The sequence below is a fragment of the Prionailurus bengalensis genome, chromosome B4, assembly GCF_016509475.1.
Source record: "Prionailurus bengalensis isolate Pbe53 chromosome B4, Fcat_Pben_1.1_paternal_pri, whole genome shotgun sequence".
NCBI lineage: Eukaryota > Metazoa > Chordata > Mammalia > Carnivora > Felidae > Prionailurus > Prionailurus bengalensis.
The window spans coordinates 104,561,679-104,589,465 of NC_057358.1; the positions used below are offsets into that span (position 1 = coordinate 104,561,679).

At 35.4% G+C, this 27,787-nt stretch overlaps 1 protein-coding gene across 13 annotated transcripts in view; it reads right to left on the minus strand.

The window, feature by feature from the left end:
• The window catches only part of PPFIA2 (PTPRF interacting protein alpha 2), a 479,591-nt gene that overhangs the window by 301,194 nt on the left and 150,610 nt on the right, over positions 1–27,787 (minus strand). For 3 of the 13 annotated variants that reach the window (XM_043561619.1, XM_043561617.1, XM_043561616.1), the window contains exon 1: positions 20,433–20,824. The exons of 8 other annotated variants lie outside the window; for them this stretch is intronic. In XM_043561619.1, coding sequence (XP_043417554.1) covers positions 20,433–20,513 — 81 coding nt within the window. In that variant the 5' untranslated portion in view covers positions 20,514–20,824. Of the gene's footprint in view, positions 1–20,432; positions 20,826–27,787 lie in introns of those variants that run through there. 2 more of the 13 variants (XM_043561618.1, XM_043561615.1) reach the window with 1 other exon arrangement.

Below are 27,787 nucleotides of genomic sequence, written 5' to 3' on the forward strand. Positions count from 1 at the left end.
CTCAAGGTATGTCTTTAATTCTTGAAGATAAAATGTTTGGAAAGATCAATAAAAAAGTTATTTTTCTTTATTTTTAAAGAGAGAGACAGAGCACGAGCAGGGGAGGTGCAGAGAGAGAGAGACACACACACAGAATCCAAAGCAGACTCGTCTCTGAGCTGTCAGCACAGAGCCCAAAGTGGGGCTCAAATCCACAAACTGTGAGATCATGACCTGAGCCGAAGTCAGATGCTGAACCAACTGAGCCACCCAGGCACCCTTAAAAAACAGTATTTTTAAATGTAATTTTAAAATGCTCTCTTGATAAAACCTCTAGCAAATGTGTGTGTGTGTGTTTTTTTTAATATAAAATCTTTTCCCCACATTATTGTAATAGAGATCAAATTACTTTTGGGGGCCCTTGTAGTTTAAGATTTGCTGTTCCTAGTAAAAAATACCAAATTTGTAATTTGGTCCATGGTATATTTACACAGGAAAAAGAAACATTTATTTGGAAGTGTGTATAAGAAGCTTTTAAAAGCATTCATGGTATTAATACATACAACAACTTAGATGGCTCTCCAAAGGTATTAGGTTGAGTGATAGCAGGTAGTGTCGTGAGGTTAGATTATATATGATTCCATTTACATGACACTTGAAAAGATAAAAGTAAAATTATAGTGATGGAGAACGGATCAAATTGCCAGGGGATAGTGGGAAGGGGGTAGTGTGATGACACAGTGATAGCAGGAGGGAATTTTTGGTGTGACAGAACTGTCCTATGTTTGGGTTGTGGTAGTGGTTGCATGCAATCTATATATGCGTTACAATTCATAGAAATTTATACCAAAAAAAGTCAATTTTACTCTAGGTTAATTTACAAAATAGAACAAAATAAGGGTTTTCTTAGAGTTATAATAATTATGACCATATAAAAAAACATGATGCTTACTAAGGCTGCTTTTCTAGAAATGTCTATTTTTTGTTGTTAAATAGTGTGAATTACTAACATATCATATGTAAAGAAAATATGTAAAGAAAATTAATAAAAATTCATAGCCTATATTCAAAATTACCAATGCAATATGTAACAAGAACTAATATTGTTTAGTTGGTATCATGAGAAGGCAATGAGATTGATGAACTAATTAATTAAGCTAATAATAAGTTTAAGTGAAATGTCATGCTCCAAATGTCATATATGACTATCAGATTTTTAGACTGTGCTGCAGATTGGTGGGAAGGAACAGCACAGAGATATGTGTAACAAGTTCCTAATCAATATGGTGACGGTCACCAACCTTAAGAAAAGAGGGGGGTACCACACAAAGCAGTAGCATATCTTGGCCTGTCTTCTCCTTATCCACTGATCTCCTAAAGGATAGGTACACAACTGCTACCACATTCTCTGTAGTAGTGCAAAAATAGCCAATTCTTTGCTACTGACAACGTGTGTGTTATGTCACCATTCTGGAATGCTAACAATCCATGTATGTCCATCTAACAGGTATTTACAGACAGCCATTCAGATTCTTGAACCACATTAGACATTAGTGAGACTGCATCCTCAAAGGAGAAAAGGCAGAGTCAATACTTAGGTTCTCCACGTGATCGCTATTTCTAGGTCCTTTCTGATAAACTTGAACCCCGCGTTCTTCTCTCTGCCTCTGATTTCAGAGCTTTCATCTGGTGATTCTGATCCTGTGTGTGGTCTGACAGTCCAATCACAAATCTTTCTTTGCAGCTAAGAACGTATAACCCCCTGAAGGAAGACAAAAAAGAGCAGCAGGGCTTCAATCCCTGATGCTACTAGGAGCTCCCAAACCGCTCTTTAAAACGCTCCTGCAGAATAGCAATTAAGTATCACCCTTAACTATATTCTATTATTTTTGGAATATCTATTACGGGTGTTAAAGATGCTTTGGTTGACCCCAAGATCTCAAAGCGGTCAATAATGCTGGCTTAAAAGCACTCTAATATCATAACAAAAGGAAAAGAATCCATCTGTATACCGTTCCAGGCTATAAACATTCTCAGTAGGAATTGTACCTCTGACTTTCACTCTCTCATTAGAGCTTTACTTAATATGTCAGATCTGTGATCATGATTTTGGCTTGCAACTAGACAGATGGTATTCCATTGCACATTTAATGTTACAATTTCTAATATCACAATACAAAAATAGTGATCATGGGCTGCATATCCATTTTCTGTAGACACCCAGGAAAAATAACTCACATTTCCTCTTTTATCATCTACTTCTGTGCAGCCAGAAGGTTCCATGCCACGCCTTACCATCTGTTGATGGATTGCTTGCTAATATATTTTTGTTTTAATTAGGGAATTAATGGAGAATTCTAGATAACATAATATTCTGTGTAATAGTGATGGATGATCAGTTTTTAAAGAGTTTTAATATATCTAAGATTAACGCTAAATGAACCATTCTTGACTTTTTTCTTGATGTTTCAGAAGCCCCATCAGGATTTTGAAATTCCTTGTATTTAAAAACAAAAAGAGCTTACAAAAATCCTACTAAATAGAAAACAGTCAGAATTAGAGCAGGTGATTCTTACTCCTATGTCACTGTGTTCAGCTTTCCCAGGCACAAAAGTTCGCATCCTTCAATTAACACTAAACGAATGCAGTGATAACACATTGCACAACCCGTCAATTACCTCTATAGTAATATGATCCCTAGAATACCCTTTGACTTTCCAGTGCCCATGAACAAAATATGTGCATCTGCATTTCTACCTGAAGGCACCATGGTGTCCTTACAGACTGTTTGTTTTTCTTAAAAAAATAAACCTCCGCTCTCCTGAGAGGGCTTGCATTCAATGAGTCACGTGTTCCTTTATAGAAACACAGTCCTAATTTGATTGATTCTTTTATAGTTTACACTGCTCTCACGTTTCCCAAGATTAATTGTTTGCTACGGTAAGGCTTTGTGTTACCTGAGGTTAGATGACATGCAAACAAGAAGATTTTGATATCTTCTCCTACTTTCAGGTAATTTTATTAAAAGTAATTTGAATGTTAAGTAAACTGATGTTTCTTTTGGTTCTGAAAACTGGCAGATTATTCTTTTATGAAGCAAAAAACATATATATAGTTATAGTTAGTTATATAGTTATTAAAATTTTTCAAAGTTTATAGGAGGTTGAAGAGTAATAATTTCCAAAGGATGCCCTCTAAATTTAAATTTAAAAATGCACTATTTTTGAGATCACTGATTTTAAAATTGGTAAATTTTTATCTGTGACATACACACTTGATGTAATTTATGACCATACACTTAATAATTACTTTTATTTTTTGAAAAATAGAGCACAAGTAGGGGAGAGGGGCAGAGGGAGGGGGAGAGGGAGAGGAAGAGGGAGAATCTTAAGCAGGCTCCACACTCAGTGTGGAGCCAAATGCCGGGCTCAATCCCACGACTCTGGGATCATGACCTGCGCTGAAATCAAGGGTCAGATGCCCAACCAACTGAGCTACCCAGGTGCCCCAATAATTACTTTTTAATACCCCCATCTCCACAATGGAAATAATTCCTAAAAGTAAAGACAAATGTAATTAAGACAGCTGGAAACTGAATTTTATCACAATATGATGACATCAGTGAATTTCATCCACCAAAATAGACAGTATTTCTCATACTGCTCCTTTCACCAATTAATTCTTTAAAAAATTTTTTTTAATGTTTATTTATTTCTGAGAGTGAGAGAGAGAGACAGAGCATGAGCAGGGGAGAGGCAGAGAGAGAGGGAGACACATGTCTGAAGCAGGCTCCAGGCTCTGAGCTGTCAGCACAGAGCCTGATGCGGGGCTTGAACTCACAGATTGTGAGATCATGACCTAAGCTGAAGTCAGGCGCTTAACCAACTGAGCCATCCAGGCGCCCCCACCAGTTAATTCTTATGACGAAGTAGATAGTTACAAATCCATTACAGCCACTGGCATACAACCAGTGCAAACGTGGGCCTGAAACATAATCATTATTCACCGTATTTCATAGAAAATTCAAGTCCCACTTAAGCTTATCAACCTCAGCTCATACATATTGACCCTGTGATCATTCTTTACTGAGCAGATATCTATGGAATATTAACTTTGTGATCAGCACTATGACAGGCTTCAGTGAATAAAAGTAAGCACAAGTATACTGGGCCCTGCTGTCGGGAGTCTACACTGAAAAAGAAAGAAAGCCAATTTATAGAAATGTATAATTATATAGTGACATAACTAGTATGAAAGAAAAGAATATGGTGCTATAAACCTATGAAAATAGAGAAATCTGACCTTACCTAATGCGTAAACAAAGACTGTTATATAAGTTAAGCTAATGTTCAGTTGCATATAAAAATCACAAAATAAAAGTGACAGAAACAAGAGAGAAGTTTACTGCTCCCTCATAGAAAAAAACCTACTGGATATATGTGGTCCAAGGCTATTTATGGGAAGTCCAAGTAGCCAGAAGCCTATACTCCTTTTTTGGTTTCTGCCAATTTAAGTATGTGCTTCTGCCTCATCGTCGAAGATGGTTGCTTGAGCTCCAGCAATCACTTTGCATTCAAATCAGCAAGAAGGAGTAAAGTGGGGAATAGTGCCTTCCATCTCTTTTAAAGAGCTTTCTAGAAGTTTTGTACAACCTGTTCCCAAACATTAGTGGGTGAAAACTTAGTCATACCGCCATACCTAGCTGTAGGAGAGGATGGTGCGGCCATGTGAAATGTGCCTAATTAAGAATTAGGAGTCTTGTAATAAAGAAGAAAGAAATTGATATTTGGAGGCAAGTACAGTGTCTGCCATAGCTCGCCTGAAAAGATGACTTTAGATCTGAGGTTTGAAGGTGAATAGTGGTGACAGACGGTGACAGGAGGAGGAGAATGAAGGGCTTTCCAGGCAAAGGCACAATCCACATGGTTGTGCCAGCGTCCCTTGCAGTGGGATGTGGATCACTAGTGTCCAGTAGTCTTTTATGTGGGAAAAGAAAGAACTTATCTCTTGTTTTAGCAGTGCTGTTTTGAGATTTTTTTTTCCCTAGAGAAAGAGGGCACAAGTGGGTGAGAAGAGAGACACAGAGAGAGACAGAGACAGACAGAAGCGGGGCTCACCTAGAGCAGGGCTCGTGCTCACCCAAGGTGAGACTTGAACTCATCCGATGTGGGGACTCGAATTCACAAACTGTGAGATCATAACCTGAGCCGAAGTTAGATGTTTAACGACTGAGCCACCCAGGCACCCCTTGAGATTTTTAAAATATGCAATTCAAACTAATCCTAACTAATCCTATCTAATATAACAGCCTTTACTAGCCCCTTAGATAAGGTCTAGTTTCCATATTTTACTATTTTTCTTCAGGCTGGTGCATAGTTTTGTTTTGTTTATTAATAATCATAGGTTTACAACGAGTTTGTGTAAGCTTCCAACAGTATCAAAGACACAAGTAAATAAATCTCTCCTGTCAATATCATATAAATGTCACAAGTGTGTGTGTGCATAGACATATACACACAGGTGTATGCCACATATACACATATTGTGTATGTATACATATATATACACACAAACACACATATACATACATACATATTTTATAAAAGCTGTTTGAAGTACTTTTGCTAAGTAAAGATTTTGAAAATTCTTAGGTGATAAATGTCACATGTTAGAAAATATTCCTTTGAAAACATGTCCTAAAGTCCATTTTACTGCTATGCTTTCATCTGATACATATTCTCTGGAAATATCCCCTGACCATTTATTTTTTGACGAGAGCGTATTGGCAATTTATCCAAAACTATTTAAAATACTTTTAGAGCAGTCATTTGTTTTTTTTAAAAAATCCAGACTTGGCAGGAATAGTTTTGAAATACATCTGAAGATACTAGAATTTCACATAAACATTATCATAAGTCAAATATGAGAATTGTTATTTTGAATTTTGTTGGTCAGGATAATAAAATGCATTACTAAATAAGCTATTCTGATCTATAGATTTACTCAATAGGGATTCAAATTCTTTCAATACATAATGGTATTTTACCTAAGGAAGTTAAGCATTAGTGTATTTGGTCTTAAAATATAAAAAATAAAAAAACACATAAGGAGTTACTTCTTTTACTTTTTTTTCTTCTAAATTTTCTCTTTGGATTGGTTATTTCCCATATAAAAGATTCCTGTCCTAATCAGCAAACAAACAAAAGCAGAAACAGACCCATAAATGCAGAGAACAAACTGATGGTTGCCAGAGGAGAGGAGGGTGGAGGGAAAAGGGTATTCAGCAAAATGGGTGAACAGAGTGGAAGTTACAGGCTTGCAGTTTTGGAATGAATAAGTCACGGGGATAAGAGGGACAGCATAGATGGGGTGCCTGGGTGGCTCAGTCCGTTAAACACTGATTCTTGGTTTCAGCTCAGGTCATGACCTCATGGTTTGAGTTTGAGGCCCACACGGGGCTCCGCTGGCTTTGCGGAGCCTGCTTGGGATTCTGTCTCTTTCTGCCCCTCCCCACCACCCCCCCACACACTCTCTCTCTCTCAAAATAAATAAATAAACATTTTTTTTTTAAAAGACACAGCACAAAGAATATAGTCAATGGTATTGTAATAGCATTTTATGCTGAAAGATGGTAGTTAACCTGTGGTGAGCATAACAATGTACAGTTATCAAATCACTATGCTGTACACCTATTGTACACTATGTCAACTACATTGTACAATATTACTAACGTAATATTTGCCAACTATACTTCAATTTAAAAAAAAGGCTCCTGGAGTGCCTACATGGCTCAGTTGGTAAAGCGTCAGATGTCATTCGGCTCATGTCATGATCTTGCAGCTCGTGGTTTCGAGCCCCGTGTCGGGCTCTGTGCTGACAGCTCAGAGCCTGGAGCCTGCTTCGGATTCTATGTCTCCCTTTCTCTCTACCCCTTCCCTGCTCTTACTCTGTCTCTCTCTCTCAAATATAAATAAACATTAAAAAAAGTAAAAAATTTAAAAAAAAGACTCCTTTCCTATGCACAGTATTAGCAAGTAGACATAACCTTCAATCACCTGCTTTTTCTACTAAGAAAAAGCCATTGGAAAATACCAGAGAGCATACATACATACGTTCTTTTAAAAGAATAAAAGAAGTTAAGTTACCTGCTAACAAGCAACTTCTAAGGGTACTGTGTAAATATCTTAGAAAAGACTTTCAGGAAGAAAAGTGCATAAAATAAGTTTAATGTGAAAGATATTGATGCTGTAAGATTTATATATTCATGAAGTAGATGCACTGAGAAGTAAAGTGGGGAGCAAAGATAAATTAGGTGGAGAAAGAGGAAGTCAGTTTGGCTAGGAAGGCTCTATTAGAGATAATGAAATATATCTGGACAGAATATATTACCATCAACTTGCTTAGAGATGACAACATTGTCTTTTGACCTTTGTTATTGTGTTAGTTACCTATTGTTGCACAACAAATTCTAAAATTTAGTAGCTGAAAAGCAGCAATTATTTATCATTTGTCATTGTTTTTATGAGTCGTCAGGAATTTGGGAATGGCTCAGTTGGATAGTTCCACCCGGGGCCTCTTCTGAGGCTGCAGTCAGAGGTTGGTTGGGGCAACAGTCATCTGAGGTCTTAACTATTAGAGGATCCACTTCCAAAATGGTTCATTCACATGATTGGGAAGTTAATGCTGGCAATTGGCGGGGGGGGGGGGGGGCAGCGGCTTTCCATGTGGGGCCATTCTGACAGGGCTGCTGAGCACCCCCACAGCATGGCAACTGGCTTGTGAGCAATTCCAAGGGCACAAAGTACAGGCTGCAATGCCTCATGATCTCATTTCAGAAGGCACACACTGTCAGTTGAACCCTGTATTATTCACACAGCATCAGTTCTAGTTTAATGAAGGAGAGTTCTACACAAAGGCATGAGTAGCAGGTGGTGAGAATCATTGGAGGTTATCAGGAAGTCAGAAGACAAATCAGGTATTACTAATATTAGTATTATCACTATCATCATCATTTTTATTATAAAAGGGCCTACCATGTACTTAGTATACTCATTTCTAATATTCATAAAATTCCTTTGCATCATTTCTTAGCTTCCTAAAATTCTAGGGAGACAGGTTTAATTATTTTCATTTTAAAGTGAGAAGACTAAAATTCAGAGTAATCTAATAATTGGCCCAAAGTCACATAGGCAGTAAGGCAGGATATATGTTGATCTGATTCCAAATCTTAACACTCCTTCAACCATACATGATTCTCAGAAAATATTATTATCTGCTCTGGGCTGACCCTGCTAGATTAAAAATGTCTGCATAGTGACCACTGTCCCTCTTAAATACAGCACAAAGTGCATGAGATGGAGACATTAGTCAACACTGATAATTCAGGTATTTTAAAACAATTGTTTCTATAATAGGTAAAATATATTTAATAGCTGTTATTTTACAAAATTAGAGTAATATTGTCAATTTTCTTCTCATTGAAGCTAAATTAAAAAAAAAATCTGGAGGGGCACCTGGGTGGCTCAGTTGGTGAGCATCCGACTCTTGGTTTTGGCTCAGTCATGATCTCATGGCTTCGTGGGTTGGAGCCTCACATCAGGCCTTGCGCTGGCAGCACCCATCCTGCTTGTGATTCTCTCTCCCTGTCTCTCTGCCCCTCTCCCACTCGTGCCGTCTCTGTCTTCTCAAAATAAGTAAACACACTTAAAAAAAATTCTGGAGACAAAGAATTAGTGAATTTACAACTAAACAGTTAACTTTCTTCGTGAGGGTTTTAAAATCACAATTTTCTTATGAACCCATGATTTTGAAGTTGCAAATATAACCTGGTATAAGGGCAGATATTTTATGAAAATTAAGTGCCATTCTGTATGTCTTAAAATTGAGATTTAGCTGAAGGCATAAAGATAATGGCTAAACACACAAGGAGGGATTATTCTTGATAACTGAGAATCGTGTAGGCCGGGTAGAGCAACCACCTAACACCCCTCTTCTAATGAACACTTATTATTTTAATCAAGTTCTATTTTAAACTCATGATTTAAAGAAAAAAAAAATTTAATGTTTAATCATCTTTGAGAGACAGAGAGAGACAGAGCATGAGCAGGGAAGGGGCAGAGAGAGGGAGACACAGAATCAGAAGCAGGCTCCAGGCTCTGAGCTGTCAGCACAGAGCCCGACGCGGGGCTCGAACTCACAAACCGCGAGATAATGACCTGAGCCGGTCAGTTGCTTAACCGACTGAGACACCCAGGCACCCCTAAACTCAGGATTTTTAAAAAGGAACTGGTTATTTTTTATATTATAACCAGTGAATAATTCAAAGATTTTGTTTAATCCTACACAGTTTCTAGGTGACAGATAAATAAATAATTAAAAACAAACGAATATTTTTCTTGACATGGCAATATATGAAGTCTGAATTTGGAAATTCTGTGACCAACACAGGCCCTAAAGGAAAGATAAGCTAAAGTTCACCACTCTTGAGCACTCGTCCTTGATTTAATCAGGTTCTCTTGGCAGTAGTTTGGAATCCTCAAAATCCATACATCAATTGGAGTTAAAAATTGAAACATGAAAAGCAATAACTAAATGACTTCATCACAACAAATCAAAAGCATGTCTTTCTAAAACAGAATAATTATAGCTGTCCCTTGAACAACATGGGTTTGAACTGCACTGACTCAGATTTTTTCAGTACGGTAATATAAATGTATTTCCTCTTCCTTGTGATTTTCCAAATAACATTTTATTTTCTCTAGCTTACTTTATTGTACGAATAGAGTATATGATATATACAACACATAAAACATATGCCAATTAACTTATTGGTAAGGCTTCTGGTCAACCGTAAGCTATTAGTAGTTAAGTTTTGGGGGAATTAAAAGCTATACAGAAATTTTCTATTGTTCAGGGTGTCGGTGCCCCAACTCCTACATTGTTTGAGGGTCAACTGTATTGAAAACTGGAGCAAGGCCTTATGGGTATTCCACCTATTCATCAGCTGTACTTCAAACAGAAAGTAACTCTCACAGTGCTAAAAAATTCTCCACCTCCTGTCCACTGTTTCCCAATTTGTGACATTTCTGAACAGACATCACTTGGAATTCTATTTAAAATGAAAATTCTTTGGCCCTTAGCAGATTTTCTGAATCATCTCTGGGGGTGGCACTTGGTAGCCTGCATTTTGGATAGTTACGTATTCCGAAGCTTGAGAATCGCTATAACAATTCTAAGGATCTTTAACACTGATCCACAAGAGAGGAAGGATAAAATAAACTGTAGTCAATAACATAATATCCGAAATTCCAATGTCAATTCCCAGAAAGAATATGCACTGGCAACAGGAAGTAATTATATTCTTTAAAAAAAATTTTTTTAATGTTTATTAATTTTTGGGGGGGGAGAGAGAGAAAGAGAGAGTGCATGGGGGAGGGGCAGAGAGAGAGGGAGACACAGAATCAGAAGCAGGCTCCAGGCTCTGAGCTGTCAGCACAGAGCCCAACACGGGGCTCGAACCCATGAACTGAGAGATCATGACCTGAGCCAAAGTTGGACGCTTAACCAACTCAGCCACCCAGATGCCCTGGGAAGTAATTATATTCTTGAGAAACATAGTATTTCTTTCAAATATTTGATACTTCAATAATAATATTAATAAAAAGAATTCTGTACTTACACCTGTTTTATATTTGTGCATGTTGACTCCTAGAGGGAGCACTTCAACAGACCTTAACTGTATTTTAAAATCTATACAAAAATAAATTATTCCTTAATTATAACTTCTTTCATTTTTGTCTGTATGCTCTGAGAACCAAATACTGTTCTACCATGACTTTTGGATAACTTTCCTTGAAGACACTCTAAGATTTTTAAGTGCAGAAACCAGCTGTTTTGCTCACCATTGTAAAAGTCTGGCATAATGGGGATCCTCAACAAGGTGTGTTGAATGATTTGGTTCTTTTTTTTAAATTTTTTTTTTACATTTATTCATTTTTGAGAAACAGGAAGAGACAGAGCACAAGCAGGGGAGGGGCAGAGAGAGAGGGAGACACAGAATCCAAAGTAGGCTCCAGGCTCCGAGGCTCTGAGCTGTCAGCACAGCGCCGACGCGGGGCTCTAACTCACAAACCGTGAGATCACGCCCTGAGCCACCCAGGCACCCCGAATGATTTGGTTCTTTATGCATAAACTATTTTAATGTCTAAACAAAATGCTATTAAACAAATAATGTAGCTTAACAATGATAATGTATAATTCTTCAAATATAATATATAATATTTTACAATAACATATATTTTAGGATTTCAAACAAGGTTTCCTCTTTTAACATGAATCAAAATACACACGTGGCTTTCTATAGGCCTATCATAACTTCAAAGATGGATCATTTTAGAAAACAGATTAATGCTATGCTAAATAACAAAAACAAATAAAAGGAAACAGTATACTATATAACAGTGTAAAATGACACTGTAGTTCAGAGCTGTCACTTTTGCACTGAATGTACCTGGTAGAGAAAAACTAAGTGTAATGCTGTTTTCTATGAATCTTCTGTATTTTTTTTCCATCAACATAATTGAAATTGTGAATATTTAAGCAACACGAACTAGGTTACAATAATTTCTTCTTAATGACATCGTTCAGCTTTCCATTTAACTTTGCCAACTCTGCTTTGTGATTGAACACATCATTTTGTGAAATTCTTTAAACACATTACACACCTTTTAGTATTGTTAAAATGCCTCATTATTTGTGAGATGCTCAGCAATTCTCAGATGCTTCTGCTGCCAATAATAAGATTTAATTTTGCTGGCTCCCAGTAGCATAAACTACTTTAGATCTTTACATAGTGTATGGAGCACCCAACATACAAAGTGAGATACCTCTAAGAATTTTTAGATATTTTGAATTTTATACTACATTAGCCAATTTCACGAACCAGTGATTTTAAATTTGCATTTGCATGTGTGCAAAACTTTAGATGATAATAAGTGATAATAAATAATGCATTTATAAAAAGGAATCCAAGTACATTTTCAAAAGGATATGTAGTATCGATGTTCCAAAAGCATACATTCCATAGGCACGAAACTATTTTATATAAAATTAAGATCTTGAAAAGTTAATTAAATATATTTTAATAAGCTCCTGTACATGAAGTAGAGTGGTAAAATCTGCTCTCTTAGCATTAATTTTTTCTAAATTTAAAATAAACCAAAAGGAAAAATATAACTTGTAAAATAAATTATGCTTTTAGTTGGAAAGTTCATTAATCATTAAAAACAACAATAGCTAATCTTGATTGAGGGCCATGTTTATTAGAAGGAAATACTTTACACGATTTCATAAATAATTTACTTAGCATTAATGATGACCTCATGACTTACTCTTTTACAATAAATAGTTAAGGGAAGCAAAAATACAGAAATGATTCTTCTTGCTCATAGCCACACTCCCATAAATGGCGGAACTTGGTTTTCAATCCTGTGTTTAATTCCAAAGGACACAATCTTAACTATTATGGAATTTTATTGTTACCAATATGGTAACAGTAGAAAAGTTAACCATGAACTAGAATTAAAAGTGGATTTGGAGACAGAATTATTTAATTTAAATTTCCAAGTTATGATAAAACTATCTTTATATGTACCTTTAAAGTCAAAGCATTTTGGTTGTCTACTCCAGAGAACCAAATAATGTTCTACTGTGACTTTTTGGATAACTTTCCTTGAGGAAACTCTAAGATTTTTAAGTGCAGAAACCAGGTGTTTTGCTCACCATTGTAAAAGTATGGCATAATGGAGATACTCAACAAGGTGTGTTTAATGATTTCATGAATTAATAGAGAAGAATTAATTTTAGGCAGTCTCCAACTTAAACATGAATTCATTCATTCATTCAAAAAATACAGACAACCTCTGTTTAACAGACATTAGGCTAAGTGTCAATGAACAACTGTAAGTAGCTAAGTAAAATACATTTTAGGCTTCCAGGAGTTCACAGACTAGTCTTAGAGAGAGCTAAGTGAAAAACTACAAACAGTATCGTAAGCGGTATAACAGATATACGTCAATTACTTTACGCAAGTGTAAGAATTAAGGTTCAGGAATGACATTCAAGGAGGGGGTTGAAAGAGAATTTTAGCTTCCAAAACGCATTCACAAAATAAAGCAAACACACACATAAAGAGGCAGGAACATCTAACTTGACAGAGAAAAACCTCAAGAGTCTCATTTAGCTGGAGACCTCTGCCTGAATTGCTTTGCAACCCTGGAGCCACGGGGTCTTTCTTATCTCTATAGGGCTAATTTGCTTTCATTTCTCTTTCTTTTTCTTACTTTCTTTTTTTTTTTTAATTAGATTCAGGGGTGATATTCAAGGAGGAGTGATAAAGAAAAGGCTTCCAAATATGTTTATGAAATAAACCAAGTACATATACCCATAATGATACTTCTGGGTAGGTCAATATGTCCAAGGATTTCATGTCCCATCCATCTGCCCCCTTCACCTCATTCATTGCCAAAGTCATTTCATCCATTTCCATAGTGTTCTCTACTCTGTAAGCAGATGCCTCCCACATTTACATCTACTACTCAGACCTCTCTCCTGAGAGGCACAATTGTGTTTCCAACTGGTCTACTCAATCTGTCCAAAACTGAACTAAATATATTGTTTTTCAAAGCTGTTCCTCCTCCATATCCTTCTTTCCCTCATTAGAAACTTGGGGGGTAATCTTGCCTTGTCCTCTTTTGTGTCCTATATTCAGTAAGTTAAACTCTTTAGAATGTATCTCTTAATAGCTTTTCCCTCATGCTTAATTTCTTTTGGCTCATCCTTGCCACGTCCAGTGTGGTCCACAGACCCCATCTCTGCTGCTTCTGATACTGTTGCTGCTGGTTATGGAGCCCTTACTAACCACCTGGCACTGCGCTTGGTGCATGAAATGATTATCTCAGGAGCATCTTCAATCATTTCCCTACTTCCAATTACCCTCCCCTCCAGACACTACCTGAAAAATGAAGCTATTTTAGCTAGGTATAAGTGAAATATATTTGTGGACATCAGCCTGGGAATCTTAGAACCATTTATGTGTTCCTAGGGGAAGGTCATTCTATATCAGGCTATCAGTAATGCCTACATGATGCAGGACAAGACATTCTTCCTTTCAGCTTGCTAATCAATTCAACATTATTTGCTAATCATGGCTGTATGCCAAGCATTCTGCTTGGTGTTAGTGATTTAACAGTGAAAAGAAGGACGCGGTGCTCACAGAACATATAGTCCACCAGATTTTCAATAAGCAGAAACCTCTGCAGGTTAAAGAATTATGATTTCCTACATGAAGCTCCAAGGGCTACTCATTGATTCCCTTGGTTGGTCTCACTGATGTCCAGAGTATTATTTAATTAATACAGGCATGTATTTAGGAGAGCTTTCCCTCCCGATTTGATTTCTCTTTTTGTCATTCAGTACAATTTCAGGATATAAGTTCACTGATATAGTAATAGGATATAGTATAGGATATAGTTTGGTTACTATAAAAATGCCTTTCCAATAGGAGAATGTCGTGTCAGTAAAGATAAAATGAGGAGGGGTAACTAAATGAAAACCTTAAGTTAAACACACACACACACACACAATGAGACTGTAGTACAATGTTTTTAGTGGTAGAGCAGATTTCTGTATGTTTATAAATAAATAGATCACTGAGGTTGGAAATTATGTAGCTTGGAATACTTTTGCTAATATATTTAAATATCAACACTACAGGCAGCAGACTATAAGGGAAAGAGCATGGACTTTTGGGTTCCCATAACTTTGATTTCAGACAGAAACTACATTATTTACTCTACACTGTTAACAACTATTTGAAATCCTTTTGTGTGCATCAGTTTTTCTGAGTATCAGTTTAGTGTTTGTTTTCATCTGTAGCACAGAGAAATCATAAAGATTCATCTGAATTTTTCTGAAAGCTTTCTGAAATTGTTCTCTCTGCTCTAGTCCTATCATCAAGCCAAGGCACAGTTCAAAATTCTAACTAAACAGCAACTCCAAGCTTGTCAATCCTCACTGAAAATCCTTAAATCTCAAGTCCAAGATCCCTGAGGATGACATTCAAATTTATGTTTAATTTTTGAGTTTGCACACTTCACTTTTAACCATTTCTTATCTCCAGTTTATGTTCCTGTTATACTAAACTCTGCCTTTCCCACACACCAGTAAGTGCCTCTGAATATGCTAGTCCATCTGTTCCACCTCTTATGTATCTCTGCCACTCGTAATCATGACTGCATACAACTGGATGATAGAGAAAAAACGCAATTCTCTCATTTAGCTGGGGATCTCTGCCTCTATTGCTATGTAACCCTGGAGCCATGGGGCCTTTCTTATCTCTATAGGGCTAATTTATTTATTCTTTTTAATTAATTAATTAATTTATTTATTTTTAAAATTTTTTAATGTTTATTTATTTTGGAGAAACAGAGCGTGAGTTGGGGAGGGGCAGAAAGAAAGGGAGACAGAATCCGAAACAGGCTCCAGGCACTCAGATGTCAGCACAGAGCCTGATGCGGGGCTCAAACTCACAAATCATGAGATTAAGACCTGAGCTGAAGTCGGACGGTTAACTGATTGAGCCACCCAGCTGCCCCAGTTTTTTGTTGTTGTTTTTTTTTTAACACATAGCATGTCCCAAGTGTTCTACTAGATACTTTCAATGCATTTCAAAATCATCAACAATAAGAAGTTACAATGTGCTCCAAATAACAGAAAAATAACAGTGGACTCCTAGGTAGTACCAAAAGAATAGATGTTAAAAAAAAAAAAATCTGGCTCTTTGCTAAAAAGCCAGAATTATCTCAACCTCATTCAATAACAAAGATATGGTGTGCCACACTAACAACCAGTAAATCTTTTGAGTAAAATTCTTCATGCAATTGAAATTAGTAGCTTACTTTTTAGTATTCTGTTTATTTTGGGTGCTAATCCTATCTGCTGAATGGGAAATCTATATACTAATGAAATTTTAAATCTCTCTTGATGAAATATAAAAAAAACCCTGAGTAATAAGGAATGGTAAAGAGATAGAAAGAAGAAAATCTCAAGGAGATTTTGTCTAGCTGCCATAAAAATGCATCTTTTTTTAAAATTTTTTTCAACGTTTTTTATTTATTTTTGGGACAGAGAGAGACAGAGCATGAACGGGGGAGGGGCAGAGAGAGAGGGAGACACAGAATCGGAAACAGGCTCCAGGCTCTGAGCCATCAGCCCAGAGCCTGACGCAGGGCTCGAACTCCCGGACCGCGAGATCGTGACCTGGCTGAAGTCGGACGCTTAACCGACTGCGCCACCCAGGCGCCCCAAAAATGCATCTTAAAAATAATAAAATTAACATTTTTCCTTGATTACTCATGTAACCATTACCTACTTTGAAGAACTTTGAAGAGCAGCAGTACACAAAAGTTTACTATTAAATTTACCTTTATATACACTTTAGATATTTTAACAGTAATGCTTCACCTGCTGCCTATATCATTATAAAAAGAATTTGTAGCTGATTGTTTTAAGTTTTCATATTTTTATCATTTACCTTTCTAATATATGCCCCCAGCTTATAAAACAGAGATACTGACAGTATCCATGTGCTAGGGACACAGATTGATAAAATGTTCTTGGGGATTAAGACAAAGCGTGATAAATGCTCCAATGATTATACGCACAGGCAAAGGAGCAAGGGGAAGGAAGCCACTTAATACAGCCTGCAGAAATGAGGTGAATGAGTAAAAGCTTCACAGGAGAGGTGGAATTTGAGATGAGTCTTCAAGTAAAAAGAAACAAAACAAAACAAAACAAAATCCCAGTGGGCAGGTTCATGGAAGAGGTGGGCAGCAGAAGTATACAGACAGTATTCTGGGAGAGCAAAGCCAAGTAAATTAGCAGTATGTTGCGTGTGCACCAGACCATGAAGAGCTTTTCATGCCAAGCTGGAGAGATGAACTTTATCCTTTAAGGATGGAAGATACATGAAGTATTTATTTCAAACATAAAAATGGTGATTACTATGTGGCCATATTTTGTTTTCTGTGGGTCCCAGGGGGCAACAGAGTCAGTCACTCTTATACACAGTCCTGGCAGTTGATGTTATTAATGCTAGGATTAAATGGTAAAAAAAAAAAAGGTATTCTAAACAGAAATAACTTCCTTGCAGATTAAATAGACAAAGTTGCTCTCATCAGAAATAAATTCCTTTAATGTGAGGAAGTAGTACATAACCTTTATTTTGTTCTGTTTTTGATAACACCATGCTGTTTGTTATTATTGCTGTTCATAAAACTTGCATAGAGCTCCAGTGAATAAAACTGGTAAATACAGAATAGGGAAACATTAAGAGCCTCAGAGTGTATTCTTCTTCCCTACTGTTTATGGCATCTACTAACAAACTTTCATGAAGTCTCAGGGCTGCGTGGTTACAGTCTGAAAACCACTAGGTGAAGACAGTTTATCTCTAGAAAATGAGGGGTAGTATGCTGGACCCCAATACCTCTGGGAGGATTCACACTTTAAGTCATGATTAGCCAATCTAGAGATTTAATAAAGCATATAGACTGTTTTATTTGCAACACTACAGCTAAATGTGAAATCACGTTGGGACATAATTGTTATGGACATAAAATTTGGGAGAATTTACTGCATTCTTATGTATAGTGTGTGTGTGTGTGTGTGTGTGTGTGTGTGTATGTGTGTGTGTATACACACACACATATATATACACACAATATATATACACACACACATACATATATACATATATATATCCATTCAAATTTGTTTTAAATAAGATTTCCCACATTTCCTCAAATGTGTATTTGAGCTCCATAAATTGGCAGTTCTAATACACACAAACATTATAATCAATTTTTTCTTATGGTAGCATTTAATCTTAATTTTTGTCAACCAAAAGGCATTCTAAGCAACCACACTCCAGAACTTGATTTTTGGGGATAAAAAATTCACTAAATATATAGTGCAAATTGAGTTCTGGCATCATCCAGGATCAAAGCACCTCTGAATTAAAAACAAAAAAAACAAAAAAACAGATACGCGTATATTCACAGTAATATAGAACTGAGATCTCACACATAAGGAAATTAATTTAAATTAAGTGTTAGATAGTCTATACAAAAACAGTATTTGCATGTGTATGTAGAAGTATGAATATATTTGACTAAATTAAAATACAATGAAAAAGAAAGTCTTAATATCCTTTGGCTTATTTGTTGGCTTTTTACCTTTGAACTGTTCAGGTCAAATACATTTTAAATCTTACTCTTAAAATTTGGTAATGTACAGTTTCAGCAAATATGACAGAACAGTTTGAACATGTAATGAGAAGATGGAACTGAAACTGAATATTATTCATGCTAAGCTATCTTAAATGTTTTGCATATGCTAACTCTTATGCTAAAATAATTTTAAGACAGTAAGCATTAAAATCTCAACTCCTTGATGCAGAATCGTTTCTGAAACACACTTATGCATGCCATTCCATAATGAGAACCACTTTTGAAAATTTAACTAATCATTTTCATGTTTTTCCCCAGAAATGGTCTGTTACTTCTCCAGCATCTCATCTCTTATAACAATATGTCAACCAAAGAAAATACATTGCCTTAAAATAGGTTGATACACATAATGAAGAAAACTAATCATGTTTAATTCTGCCCTTTGAAAATAAAAAGGGTCAGCTTTTATCAATCTTTACCTTTATGCTTTAAAAAATGATCTTTTTTTCTTCCTTCTCTTCTGCCAAAAACAAAAACGAATAGCAACAAAAAGTTAAGCGCACATTGCCTGTTACCATAAATGTCAGGATCAAATGTCACTTTATGAATTAAAAATGTGAAATAGAGTTCATTATTTGTCAACATTTCTATTTTGTCCAAATTCCTAGAGTTTGTACATGAATCGTTATAACATCAACAACAACAAAATGAGTGTTTAAAAATCATTCCAGTGTGTTTTCAAAGAAAATCATCTGCCAAGAAAGGTGTCAGCAAGATCTTTACCGAAGGAATTGTAAAAAGCTTGTGTCATGACTGAGCATATGGAATTTACTGACCCTTAAACTTTAAGAGACTGAAGTAGAATACCTAATGTCAAAAGCTGCCCCAAAGAGCCAGCTACAGGATATTGTAAAGAGTGTTTATATCTCAGTGTACGGAGAAGAAAAAAAAAAAGTAATAATTCTGCAGAACAGCCCCAGGGCACTTGCATTTTGAGTCACTGCCACAATAAGCAGATCGCCACTGGGAACTGAATATATTCTGTACCAGCACAGACTTGCACTATCAGTAGACATCAGTGTAAAGCAGGAGAGGCAACAGGATTAAAAATAGAAGTATAAAAACGGGGAGAGAGATGGAGTAATTATATTTACTGCTCAGAGTTTGCAAAGGCAAAAGACATTAACAAATCAGATGTGCATTTATTCAGAGCCCTCTTTTAAAAGAATTCTGACTCTCTCCCCTATTAATCTCTAGGTCTTTATATATATATTTTTTCAGAACACTGTAACTGTAGAGCTAAAATAATTAAATGCCAGGCTGTTTATATTCCCATAAAGTAAGATATATGGAGGGAAGAGGTTCATTTTCTCTTTTCATGTAATGATGAAATGACTGAATTACAAAGTAAACCTTAGTACTAAAAGAGGCAGTTTGAGGACAAAAATGAGGAAGAATCTGATTTAGTTTAGGCTTATCCATTTTCTAGACTGATGACTGATTTATTCACAGGCAACTGAAATACATTTAGTAGGTAACAGCTTTGTTACTCACACTTATATTTATATTATAAATCATTCTGACTTCTTGATAACACAGAAAAGCTTCCATCTTAATGAGTTTCTACTTGATCTCAAATTGTAACGCATACTAAACATGGTATGTAAGCTTCCTATATTATTGATTGCCTGTATATTGCACATGTAACAAAATTAACTAACAAATTCTGTTGAGCTATGTGTATGAAATAGAAAACATTTTTCTAAGCCCAGAGGACATAGTTTTCAAAGTTCCATAATATGTCTCTTACTTCTATTCTCTCTGTGATATAGAAGAGAAGTAACTCTAATATTCACCATATTATAGCCATAAATAACAGTATCAGGAGACTCATCTCATAAACCCTCAAGGATGACACAGTAGCAAGTTTTAAAATCCCTGAGAAAATTAAGTGTTCGTTATTATTTTGCTTGAATTCACAGAGAATTCTAATGCCATCCTATTTCCATATTTAAAAAACAGATTAAACTGACATGCACATTATCCATTTCTTACATCCTCTTTAACACTTGCACACTTTGCAGTTTTCCTTTGATTATATTTCCTTTTATTAAAAGTTTGACTATACATTAACTTCCTAAGTAGTGAAGCCATTTAAAACACACTTACTTGAAAAGTGTAAAACCGGGTCCCATTAGGAGGATGCACTTTAGGGGAGCCAGAAACGGTGTTCATATCCGAGAAAATCATTTCTGATCACAGAGACAATATAATCCACAAGGAGCTACAGATGCAGAGCAGAGAGCTTAGCGTACAGATAAATCCGTGCATGCATTGAGGGAGGCTAGAGGGTAAAATGAAATCTGCCCCATCCTTCATAGATACACAGTGATAGCATTTTGACTCTTTCTCCTACGTTTGAAATCTAAGCTGAAAGGTTATCAGCCACCGACCTTTTGTGCAGCTAGTTCTTTAGAACGTACAATGTTTTTTTAAAAAATTAAAACACAGAAGGGAAAAAGCAAGAACCAACAATAAATGGAGCTTGTGCAGAATCTGGCAGTGCTGTGGACCTGCCCATCTGTTCTCAGTGATAATCACCTCCCTCCACCACAGTCTAGCAGAGTGATTATGCTAAATATCCTGGTTAACCAATAACATACAGTTTCATTTCAGGGAAGCGCGCACAGTGTAATACAGAGGACCTCTTCTGACTAACCTGAAGCATGTTTCGTATGCTGTTTAAAGCCGTATTTAGCAACAAATTATTGTTCCATCACTCTTATTTCTGTATGTTTCCAGATCTCTTTGTTACTCCCAGCCTTTTCAATGAGATTTTAGACTTTTGTACAAATCCTTTTCTTTGAAAGGGAAGAATATTTTTAACTTTAGAGATCAAAGCATATTATAGTTGGCTAGAACATTAAGGCTCAAGACATACAATTCAGGAAAGCTATATAATACTAGGAGTATTATCAAATAAAATGCACTAAATATTTCTACTTTTCTGAACTCTTAACGCACATCACAATATGAGCATAATCATTACTCTACTTCTCCCATTTTAACTCAAAAATCATTAAGTTTCCAAGTTAACTAAAAAAGGACAATATACTTGTTTTTAAAAAATCAAAACTTTAACTCTCATATATAGAAAAAAAGAAAATTATCTTTTAGATACATGAAGATTTTTAAGTCGATATCCAAAAACATTAACTGTAAACTGTAAACTGTATAGGCTATGCTGCAAAGTGTGTTCATTTTTTATGTCTTTTAACACAGATTATTCAGTCTGTATAAAAGATCATATTCAGATGGCTTTACACTTTTTAGAGGTAAAAATAAATGCTCCATTTACACATGGTTCAAAGGTGGAGACTTCAGGAGAACAGAGATGAGAATGAGCCCAAAGTGGTGACTTTGTGAATGTATCTAAGATGGCATAGTTATATATAATTAACAACCAGGAACCACCTGCTTTGAACCTGAAGACTATCAAACTATGATGGTGATGGGCTCTGAAAACTTAAATTTTTATTCATTTGTAGCTTTTATTTGCCAACTATGATTCAAATTTATATCAATGAGGAATAAGCAGAAACATGATTCTCAATTCTTTAGATAGGACCCCCACATTCTGGTAAATTCTGCAAGTAGGTAATTGTTTGCTCGGTAAACTGCTAAATAAACCAGAAGATAATTTTTAAACAAATGTTTAATTTGAGAATAATCTTACACTTATGGAAGAGTTACAGAGATAGTACAGAGAGTTCCCATACATCCCTCAACGGATTTCTCTGTTAACATCTTGTATTACTCCGATACATTTGTCAAAACTGAGTAACTGATATTGGTACATTATTATTAAATAAACTCCAGACTTTACTATGGTTTCACTAGTCATTCTACTAATGTCTCTTTTGTGTTCTTGGTTCCCATCCAGGGTTTCACATTCATTTTGTTTCCGTGTCTCCTGAGTTTCCTCTGGCCTGTGACACCTTCTCAGCTTTTCCTTGTTTTTCATGATCTTGATAATCTTTGGAAGACTTAAGATTTACTGGCCAAGTATCCCACAGGCTACCCTGCTTTGATGCTTTTATTAACTTTATTTGATGTTTCCCTAATGATTAGCACTGGGCTATGGGTTTTAGGGAAGAATACCACAGAGGTAAAGTGTCCTCATCATATATTAATGAAGTGACCTCATCACAACATCATGGGAGTATGTGATATCCACCTATCACTAGTGTTATTAACCATCACTTGGTAAGGTGGTGTTTGCCAGGTTTCTCTACTGTAAAGTTACTATGTTTTCCTTTCCATACTCTATTCTTTGGAACTTGGCCACTAAGTCTAGTATATTCTCCAAGAGGTGATAGAAAGTGGTAAAATTAAGCTTTACATCCTGGGGGAGGGCAGTATTTATATGTATTAAATGGAATTTTTCTGTAGAGAAGATTTGCCTCATCTATAATTATTTTTTCAACTATTTACTTCTACCAGTATGAACTCAGAGATATTTATTTTGTACCTAGAGTTATTATACAATATAATTTATTTTGATGCTTAAATCGTCCCAGATTTGGCTACAGGGAAGTCCTTCAGGTCGGCTCCTATTTCCCTTTGATGTGTTCCCGTCCTTTTTTTCCTTTGAGCACACAAATGATTATTTTTTAAAACTGCTTTTTTTCCTCCTGCATGATTTACCTAGTTACTAAAACTATTAGTCATCTTAACTATAACTCTACCACTGCAATTTAAATAGAAAAATCGTGCTTTCTTTTTCATGATTATTTAAGCAGCTACCTTATATTTTTTAAATATTCTTTTTTCCCTTCTGATTTTTTAGGCTACATGGGATTCTTTCAAATGACTATCAAATTAAATAAAATAAGTATACAGGCATACTAGCTTTGGTAATTAGCTATGTATGTAAAAAAATTTAGTTTTTCCCACTCAGAGATACTTCCTCTTATGGTTGGCAGGGCCAAGTAAGTCTGCTCCTCAAAGAGCTATCAGTGGAAACAATGTCTCGAAAACAAATGTGAAGCTTCTTGTGAACCCAGGTTTTAAAGGAATTTTTATTTATTTTTTTTGCCAAATAGATTATTATGGTGCAAATAAAACCCATGTGTTTTATGCTTACCTGTAAATTGGTTCTGATATAATACAGACCATATGATTCACTAGATTTCTTATTATTATTTAGAAGGCCAGTAAATCAAATATTCATGGTATAATATTACATATCCCCGGCATAATTTCATATATTTGCTGAATTTGCCTCAACCAACAAACTATTTCAGCAAGGAATTCTGAAGCTTTTTGGCCAAGAAAGGTACAGGTTTTTCTTTTTCACAGTTTTTGTGTGGGGAGGGGAAGAAAGAATTAATGTTGAGTAAGCTGGAAGGAGAAACAGTATAAATATATAATTATTTTAAATACAGTGCTTTACTCTAAATGTTGCAGAAATTGCCAAAAGATACATTCCTCCCCAAACTTTTGTTTTCTAAGCAGGCTATTTATGATAATGATGGTATATAATTGTACTGAATGTTTATTTGAAGATAACTTTCTTTCTCTGCTTGGTAGCCAACAGGGAAAGTGGTGTCCACATCTGAAAATTGAAAGGATACAGAACCTTGCCTTGTCCATTTTGGTTACAGAAGTCTGGTACTATTTCTTGGCCCTAGCATCACAATTATAAGAGATACAGTCTCTGTCCTTATTAAAGAATTTTAAATTTGGTGGGAGAGACATCGATTACTAAGAGGTTATTAACTAACAAGACAACTGACATGAAGTTTAGTAAGTGCTAATGACTGACTTAATGTAAAGGAGACTGAGTTCATCTGAAAAGTATCTAACACAGGGATATATCAAAATGACCTTGGCAAAGGCAGGAGGTTGAAGGAAGAGAAGGAACAATGCATGAAGACATACAAGATGACAGGGAATGTTTTGGGAAATATGACTGAAAGCATTTCAGGGCGCCTGAGGTAACTGTGTTAGACGTGTTTTCTCATATATAAACTTTTCTCAAGTGAAATTAATAAAGAGACTTATTAACCTGGTCAACACCCCATTTCTCTGAAATCAAGTAAAGTAAGAACATTCTTATCTCAAAAAATATATAACATGTAGAGACATATTTTCATACTTTTGGTTAGTATATTTTGACATCTTTCTTACGTTTTCCAAATAGCTTTCCAAGATTTTTTTGGCTTGTCAAAAACTTCATTCTTAGTTTGATTGCATTCAATTTATAATAACACTATTTTAAGTATTAACTCGAAAGTGAAAGATAGTACAATATTACTATGTGAAACAAAACTTACTGTGCTCAGGCCAGGACTCATTAGTTTCTGGGCCATGTCTACCAACCACATCAAGTACTGGTAAGATGTCCATTTTAATTGCTACCCACAGACCACCGCCCAAAAATCTCTCAAGATATATCTCTTCTCAAAAGAAAGAAATTAAGAATACAAACTCCAGAAAAGTTTAATTCTAGCTGTCTCAACCACTTGAATTTTTACAGAAGGAAATCGAAAATGAGAAAGTAAAAGGATAACTAAATTACACTTTCTTAAAAATGGGTAAAATAAAAGTCCTGAAGCCAGACACTGTTTTTAATAGATTTACAGAGAAGATTCCCAGAAGTCATTGAATCCACCTCTGGGCCTCTGAGAATAATTATTCTTAAAGCCTTATGAAATGTATGCTATCAACTTGATTTGATAAAAAGTTCAAAAACATACTTTGGAGTCTACTATTCCATATACTGTCAGGAGGATTCAGCTCACACTTTTTTTATATCCCTTCAATGTAACCTTTTAAACAAATAACTGTTCGGTATATTCTACTTCAATACAAGCAATTCAATACACCTTTTTTTGTTCATTTACAGGTATTGAATAAGAAGCTCAAAAATTTGCTAGAGTGATAATACTTTGGGGAATTAAAGAAATACACTGAAAGGGCTGTTCATGTGCTGTTAGTTTCTGACAAATGCTCAGGAGGAAAAATGCCACACTGGACAAAAATAGGAATGAGATAGAGAGAGAAAGAGAGAGAGAAAGACAAGGACGAGGAAGAGAGATATCACTACAATTTACACCATAACACTATAGGATAACAAAGAATTCTCTAGCCAAGCGTTCAGCTAGAAGTCATGCCAGATGGAGTGAAATTTGCAGTCCAGATGGGCAATACATCCTAGTGATCCATATGGATGGCATGTGGAAGCTAGTTAAGTACATATCGCCAGCTAGATTATCTATCATATCTATCTACTAAATGTGTAGTCATATTTATGCATCTCTATATATCTGGATCCTTCTCTTCATATCATGACTTCTACAAGATTGAGCAAAGATGACCCTGTGTACACAGACAAAACTGTAAGTTTACTTTTACACCCTGCCTCAGAGTCTCCTTCCTGAGAGTCACAGCTGCTTGTGCATAGGTTGGTAGGTTTTGTTCATTCATTCATTTATTCATGCATTTATTCAAAAAATTTTTATCGAAGAGCAATGAAGTACCAGACACCTTTTACAGGTTAGAACAGAAATGAAGGGCAGGTGAATGAAGTGAAAGGAAACACTCACTGTGTTTGTAGTAAGCCAATGAGACACTCCACCAACAGGTATAATCAATTCCAGCAGTGAGATCTTACATTAGAAGATCCAAATTAAAAAACAACGAACAAAACAAAACAAAACTTGTAATGCCTCAAAGACTTTCTTCCAAGTTCAAGAGATTTTTTTAGCTACTTAAGTACTCATTGAGAGTGTCTCAAGTAAATAAATATAGAACCCTTTGTGATCCTTCAAGATTTGTAGCTATGTGGACTAAATAAACACAAATCAAGTATATTGAAATTTCCAAACTTCCATTTGTAACAAGACAAAAATATTAAATATGCTTTCAGTTCACATTTTGATGATAATGTGTTGGGTTATTTTTTTTTTCACATAATCCCATAAAGTTTTTTATATATGTCTAGATACAGGCAGGTATGTAGATGCATGTATATATTTATGAGCATGTATGTTTTGTGTGTGCATTATACACATGCATGACTATACACATGTGCATACACATATGTACTCATACATGCACAAACATACCTACATATATATTGTCTTCCAAACTCAAATTAGAAAATTTTAAAATGGTATCTTCTTTCCATAATCCTTCTTCTTTTGCACTTTGGTTTCTCTTTGCTTGAATGACATTTTTCACAAATATTTACATGTATTATAATAGCCCATAAACATCTTCATGCTTAAATTAAAAATATTAAACTGTCTGAAATTCAGGATTAAGCTTTGTTTTGTTTTGGTCCTTTAACAAAAAAAAATACTGATTGATTAGAACTCTATAATTCTATGACTCAATAATTTTACTATATTTTGTTAAGCTTCTCTCATGTTCTAAAATACATGTCATTAGCCTGGTTTACAAATCTCACATTACAGTTTTATGACAGGATGTTATTTCTTCATCTACCACTGTGGATACCAGACGCCCACATAGTTTAAGTTTTTATAACATCTGAAGGGGTTTCTGAGTTCTGACTTTTATAAACATAAATAGTTGAGAAATACTGGGTCTATTCTATGGCATGAGACCTACATATAGAATATTACATATTGAACTTAAACATGGATATACCCTACATGCACTATACTATTGTATAGTACAGTTTTGATATTAAATTTCCCTTTTTCTTAGAAATTGGCTAAATTCTTAGCTATTTGTGACCAATATTTCCACTCTGGATAAATCAATCTTTTTTACTTTATTTATTGTCCAGTTTCCATAGATGTTCTCTGTTACTATACACCATAATTACCGCATCAGGATGCAAAAGAATTCTCAGTAACCGATACAGAATTTTTATTTTATTTTTTAAATCAAGAAGCATAATTTCCAGCTAAAGTCTGAGATGAAATAAGATTCCTTAGTGTGCAAAAGCGGCCTTATATAGACCTTCTTGTCTATAACTAACAAAACCAGCACAACGCAAGGCATAGAGAAGGCACCCAATAAATATTTGGGAAATACTTGACACATCTTCCTCTGGATGTTTTGTTTCTCTCTTTTCATGGGTTGTATTTTAACAGTAATTATCTCATTTTGACTTGCTGACTAGTCCTGAGAACTCAAAAAATACTTATTCTTATTCCCAGATTCTTATAGTTAATATGTGGTATATATAGCATTCAAAGTTTGGGCTGAATGCACTTCTTGGTACATAATAGTCAAGTTGTTGGTGAATAAATGAAAAACAAAAAGAGAGAATGTACAAATCACAGATATTCTAACTACCAACTCATATTGTTTGTATTAAATAATGCTGCCTAGTAGTTTAGAAAATGGATTTTTTAAAAAAGCTTCAAAAATAGATTTTAAAAAACAGGAAACAGATTGGAGCCCCTGGGTGGCTCAGTCACTTGAGCTCCAACTTCAGCTCAGGTCATGATCTCCTGGTTCATGAGTTCAAGCCCCACATCAGG